Raw genomic sequence first — 6,767 nt, 5'->3', positions numbered from 1 at the left:
AGGGCAAGTGGAAGAATAAGGAACGAATTCTCATCTTTTCTTCCAGAGGAATAAATTTCAGAACAAGACACTTAATGCAAGACTTAAGAAACTTGATGCCTCATTCTAAACCAGGTGCCTTTCTCTCATATACTTTAAAAATTTGTGTGTATGTATACACCCATTGCCATTCAGTTAGTTTTAAATCATAGCCACACTACAAGGCAGAATTTCCCTGTAAAATTTCCAAGGCTGTAATCTTGAGAAGGAGTGTAGGTGATGTTGTCGGAAAAGCATTTGACTGCTAGCCAGTGATCAATGGTTTGGAGTCCACCAGCTTCTCTATGGGAGAGAAAAATGAGGCAGTCTGATTCCATAATGATTTATAGCCTGTGAAACTTTAAGGAACTGACCTAGTAGATAAGGGGTTGTGCTGGTTACTTGTTTGAATCTGCCAGCGCCTTCTCAGGAGATGGCCAGTCCCTTCCCATATGATTTACAGCCTCTGAAAAGCCCGCTAGGGGGGGTCAGCTATCAACTGGTTCCACTTGACAGTAACAATGAATTTGACTTTTTTATAAGGTCTTTATGAACTGGAAGCAACTTGACAGCAGTTAGTAATCTTTGCAAGGCAGACTGCAGTATTTGTCCTCTGTAGAATTAATGGTTAGTTCAAACTGTCAACTTTATAGTTCTCAGTAATGTGCTTACCTCCTGTGCCACTGGAGTTCCATACGTCTAAATGAGCCCTGGTGGCATAGTATATGTCATGTCTAAAGGTCAGCAGTTCTAATCCACTTGGCATCCACAGGGGAAGGGTGAGCATTTTCCTTTGGTAAAGATTTACAGCCTTGGAAAACAGATGGAAGGACTATCTCTAAGTCAAAATTGACTCAGAAAAAAGATGAGCAATATCCTCTTAATGGGATTTACAGCCTGGAAACCCACTGGAGGATCAGCTCTGAGTTGATTCCAATTTTAGGGCAATGAGCCTTTTATACATACACAAATACATACATATATACATATGCAAATTAAATTAACTATTTCCATGTAAAAAGATTTTATTTAATCAAACTTACCTGAGAAGTTTGTTATTTTGATTGCCAAAAGTTTCCAGTTAACATTTTGTTAGAAATTTTTGCTAACGTGCATTAATCATTTTCTTCACTTTCTTTTAGAAAAGAATAGTTGTTTTTTTTTTAAGAAAAAAAAGGTCCAGGAACACTTTTAAGTTCATTCTCTCAGAGGTCATGAGATGCATGGAAAAGGTCTACACTCCAAATTATCTAATACTGATCTAATTTTACATTCTGAATTTCTTTTTGTTTTTTTAACATCAAATGGAGCTGAGGTAGGTTTTAAAACACGTTTAAGTTTGGGTAATATTTCTTTTTTTTTATGTTGTTGTTCTTTTTAATTTTTTTAATTTTATTTTAATGAAAGTCTACAGAGATGGATTTCCATTACAGTTGGTGCATATTTTGCTCCCAACCCACCCCTCCCCCAGTTTGCTTTTCTCTTTAAAGAGAAAAAAAAATTATTTCGTTGTTATACATGGGTAATATTTCTTTAAGCAGTAGGTTATTCTGTAGACAAGTGAAGAAGGTTTCTTCTTTACCAGAGTTCTGTGCTGAGAAATGCTATGGGTTTTAATTCTAGGTAGAAACTTCATTCTTTAAACTAGCATTTCCCAAAAGAGAGTCTTTCATAATCTAAAACCAATTTTTAGTCAAGTGATGATTCAAAATATTTTTGTTGATCAAAACTTGGTTTAAGTATTGTCTTAATGTAGCTCAAACCCTTCAGTTAATGAGAATGTTTCTGTTTTTGAAAGAGTTTCATAGAATATTTAAGAAATACAGGTTTAGACCATAATTTATAATTGAGGACAGATTTCTTTAATGAATTTGTTTTTACACTTAACAGAAAAAAAAAATGCAATCTTTTAAAGAGATATCAAGTCTTTTCTTTAAAGAGAAAACCCTATTTTCTAGATGATGTTGTTGTGGTTATGAACTGTGGACTTGGGACTGACCCATAACTGACTCTTCAATGGGTTTTCAGAGGCAGTGAATCACAGAAGAGGAGCCTGTCCTTTTCCCCATACAGCAGCTGGTGGGCTTGAACCACTTGCCTTGGGGTTGGCAGAGCACCTTCTTACCACTAAGCCACCATGACTCCTCCTATTTTCTAGATAGGGCATGAGGTTTCATTAAATTAGCTTTAAAACCTCCTTTTGTCTATTAACCTTTTTTCTCTTTTTTTGTAGATACCAAAATGGATCGTAAAGACAAGTTATTTGTGATTAATGAGGTAATTTCAGAAAGTAAAGTAGAATATCTTAAGAATGAAATACTGTCAACATGAATGATGGTTCGTACAGAAACTAAGACAGTTGTTTAATCATTTTAGTGAGATATATTTGCACACAGGTGCAATTACAGCCTTTTCTGCATGTCCAATTCAGTGGTGTTAGTTATATCCACCAGTCAATACTGTTATTATGTCACTTTTTAGTCTTTTACAGTTTTGAGTTTTAACTTACAATGAAGTAGGAGAGACTTGGTCTCACATACTTTGGATATGGTGTTGTGGAAAGACCAGTCCCTAGAGAAAGACATCATGCTTGGTAAAGTAAAGAGACAGTGAAAAAGATGAAAACCCTTAATGAGACACAGTGACAGTGGACCCCAACAACTGTGAGGATGGTGCAGGGTGGGACAGTGTTTCATTCTAGTGTACCTAGGATTTTGATGAGTTGGAAGCAACCTGATGGTGCCCAAAAGCAATTTTTCTTTTTTTTCCACCTGTGGTAGGCAGAGCTTTTAGTTTACCTTCGCGTTTGCCTCAGTGATTTTGGAGGAAGTCTAATATCATTTAATTACTCTAGTGCTTAATTTTATTCTTCTTCATTTTTCTATATCTAGGTCTGTGAAATGAAGAACTGTAATAAATGTATCTATTTTGAGGCCAAGAAGAAACAAGATCTTTATATGTGGTAAGAGAATGTCATAATTAAGATTTAGGTGGAAATTGTTTAAGAGGATTTATTCTCTGACCTCATTTTATCGACTTCTTTGAATCTTACATAAAATGTAGGGGAAAGGAGAGATAAGGCAAACTTACTTGATTTATTAAAGCTTGAAACCTTCAAAGAATATGAACTACCTAAATACTATAAGCATGTGAGGATTCCTCGTGGCTTAGTGTGTAATGTATTGGGCTGCTAACCAAAAGGTCAGTGGTTTCAATCCTCCAGTTGCTCCATGGAAGAAAGTCTTCCTTCCTCCAATAAGATTTACAGCCTCAGAGGTGTAATGAAGGGTTATTACAAGTCATAGTTGACTCTAAGGCAGTGAGTTTGGTTTATAAGCATATGTCGTTCTTACCTTTGGATAGCTAAAAAAGTCACAGATTGACACTGTGACTTCCACTGTGAACTTGAGCATGACAGAGATTGTGAAAATGGTGCAGGAGAGGGTGGACAAGGTTCAGATCTGTTGTTTACAGGGTCACACTGGGTTGTAGTTGGCTCCACAGCACCGAACAGCTAGTAAGCAGCTAATACATTCTTCCCCCCCCCCCATAGTAAACTTCTTTAATTTCATTACAAATGATCAGATACATTTATGTGGTAAAGCAAAAAACCCAGAACCCACTGCCATTGAGTTAAATCTCGCTCACCATAGGCTACAGAACATAAAGAGCTGCCTCATAGGGTTTCCAAGGCTGTGAATCCTTATGGCCATAGGTCATGTCGGCTTTCCCCCAGAGAGTTTCTGGTGGATTCAAACTGCCAACCTGTTGGTTAGCAGCCAAGTGTTTTACTAGCTGTGCCAAGCTAATACATTCTTAATCCAATGTTGATAAAGCATCTTTTCTATTTTTTAGGCTTTCAAATTCACCTCATGGGCCATCTGCCAAATTCCTTGTTCAAAATAGTAAGTTGATTCAATGTTAAATTTTTTATGAGAAAATGTGAAGTTCTCTTTGTCATAAAAATGGTGTCAAAGTTGTGACTTTTGTTGTTATTTCCCCTCCTAGTTCACACCCTAGCGGAACTAAAGATGACTGGAAACTGTTTGAAAGGTTCTCGGCCCCTTTTGTCTTTTGATCCTGTAAGTTTCCTGTTCAATGTATAAGGTCTAATAATCTACTCTGTATGATTGCTTTTTCCCCCCTTGTGATTTAAGTGAAAACTTACAAAGAAAATGAGCTTTCTGTTCCATTATTCAAGCCATTTTGTCTGTGACAGTAATTGCAGTACTCAAGATGTAACTGCACTCTTCCCAGCTCCTCCCTGTGAGTCTCCTCATTAACCATCTCATTTCCATTAATCATCCTATCCTACCTCTTCTGCCTTCTGGGCTTTATCCTTTGGCAGTGATGCTCTCCTAACCTTACATAGTGGGCTGTTCTAAGAAGTAAGTGTCTTGCTGGTCTTACTTACCATATAAACCTGTCTGTTGTTTGGCTGAATGTTGAGCAACAGGAGTGGGTTTTGTTCCAGATTTGAAAGGTGACCTAGGGTCTTGGAGTTCCACCCATTTCTGCCAGGCTGTTTTTATGTGTTTTGAGTTTTGATCCCTGCTTTTCATCCACTCTCTCTGGGACCTTCTGCTATGATAACTTTATAGTGATCGGCTTTTGTACCCAGGTGCCGTCTAGTCCTTCTGGTTGTAGAAATCAAGGTTTTATGTAATCTGTTAGTCTTTCAGACTAATTATAACTATTTCTCTATAGATCTTACTTTACTTCCCTCTTTGTTCCAGGCAGGTTAGAGGCCAAGAGAGGAGGTGCATTTTGGACAGTGTACCTTCCATAGTTGCTCACAGGGAAGCCCCCACTCACCCCTCACAAAGTAGGATGTAGGGCCTTGTCTCTGTGGCTCTTGGGTCAGGTGACCTTCAGGCCGTAGTGTTAATTTTTAGGGAATATAATTGTGTATTTAAATTTGATTAAGATTAAATACACACAGTGTTTTTCAGGGAGGCACTGTGGCGTTGTCCAATGATATGATTGCTTTTGTTTTTTTGTTTTTACCTAGGCATTTGATGAATTGCCACATTATACTTTGTTAAAGGAACTGTTAATTCAGGTAAATATCTTGAAAAGCTTAACTTTGAGTGTCTTCCTTTGGACTCTATATTGTGGAACTAACATATACTTTTTTTTTCACTAGATCTTTTGTACACCCCGGTATCATCCCAAAAGTCAGCCATTTGTGGACCATGTGTTTACTTTCACCATTCTGGATAATAGGATATGGTTTCGGAACTTTCAGGTTAGCTTTATTTCCTTTCTGGATAGACCATCATATACGTTAGCATATACTTCCTTTTATAGTCATACAATACAGGCAGTCATTTGTTTTGTTGTACGTAGCATTATTTTCCGCATAAGAGCTTGCAACAAAAATGTCTCACTCCACTTTTGTGGTCTCCACTTCTTATTACATCAGTTGACAGGCTTCCTACCAAGTTACTTGACATTTAGGCTTTTGAACGGAAAAGGAAATGTCCTGAAGATCCATCCATGAGCTAGTTAGATTCCAGATTTGTACTAGATTCTATAAAGGATATTGTGATACGTTAAGTTTCTCTCACAATATGTGAGACTTTACTTAGGAGATTAAAACTCCTATAGAAAGCATTCCTCAAGAACCAGGAGATGAGTCACAGGATGACTCATGCAAAGTTAATTCCAGAAAGCTTAGAGTAGGAGATTTTGGCCGGGTAGTAAGTCTGCAAAACAGTGAGAATGAAACTACAAGAACAAAATTCACTCCATCTGTTGCTACACTGAATACCTTAGAAAAGTGAACGAGGCATACCCCTTTCCTAACTCTCAGGAGACTCTGGTAAAGGAACAATTCATGCTGATGGCCGTTAACCAAACTCTTGGAAGTTTTAAGTCCACCTAGGGAATCTTCAGAAGAAAAGTCTGGTAATCTATTTCCAAAAAAATTAGCCCTTAAAAACCCTGCACACCTTGTTCTACTCTGACACACACAGGATCACCTCAAGTTAAACAACTGGTTGGTTCGTTGGTTGGTTGGTTGGTTGGTTGGTTGGTTGGTTTCTCAAGCTCATAGACCTGAACAGATGTTAATATTGTTAGTTGAGAAGTTGCCTCTTAATTCCTTAACTGGTAGCCACTAAAATGAATCTGTCCGTGGCTTAGGCCTGAAGGCACACAGTTCTAATCCACCAGCTGCTCTGCAGAAGTCTCTCATGTGATTTACTGTGTCTGAAAACCTATTGAAGGGTCAGCTTTGGGTCGGTTCTCACTCGATGGTACACATCAACAGCACTGTCCTAGTTAGATTTATAAAATCAAGTTAGGAGTTGATTTTAAACGATTATCCGTAGTATGTGTTACTACGTTTTATTATGGGGATTGCTGTTTTTAAATTTCCTTTTAGCTTCAGTTTTTCAGAAGTTTATGCATCGTGAAAAGCAAAATATGTTTATAAAATGTTTGTATTAACTCTTAAAAGTGCATGCTAAAAAATTATTTTCTAATAATAGTTACTTGCAGTTAATTCACAGTTCAGAAGATCTTGATTTGCTACCTGCCCATTTTATCATTAGTTTAGTTTTCTTATTTGAGATACATTTATAATGAGGCTGTAGCCTGATAGCAGGAATAGTTTATCCAAGCCAAAATTAAATGTTTCCTTTTTATTAAAGATCATCGAGGAAGATGCTGCTCTTGTAGAAATAGGACCTCGTTTTGTCTTAAATCTCATAAAGATTTTCAAAGGAAGCTTTGGAGGACCAACT

General features: G+C 37.3%; 1 protein-coding gene across 1 annotated transcript; it reads left to right on the top strand.

Moving 5' to 3' along the window:
* Positions 1-6: 6 nt before the first annotated feature.
* Positions 7-6,764, top strand: LOC102865127 (ribosome biogenesis protein BRX1 homolog; the record flags this gene model as incomplete). The annotated part of the gene is made up of 8 exons (XM_006903484.1): positions 7-114; positions 2,252-2,295; positions 2,910-2,980; positions 3,874-3,923; positions 4,027-4,100; positions 5,030-5,080; positions 5,165-5,266; positions 6,675-6,764. Coding segments are annotated over exons 1-8 (522 nt in total), but the record flags the coding sequence as incomplete, so codon positions are not given.
* Positions 6,765-6,767: the final 3 nt, after the last annotated feature.

Source organism: Elephantulus edwardii, unplaced genomic scaffold (assembly GCF_000299155.1).
Source record: "Elephantulus edwardii isolate Elephantulus edwardi_28Jun2011 unplaced genomic scaffold, EleEdw1.0 scaffold02204, whole genome shotgun sequence".
Lineage (NCBI taxonomy): Eukaryota > Metazoa > Chordata > Mammalia > Macroscelidea > Macroscelididae > Elephantulus > Elephantulus edwardii.
This window is presented reverse-complemented; position numbering and strand designations above follow the sequence as displayed.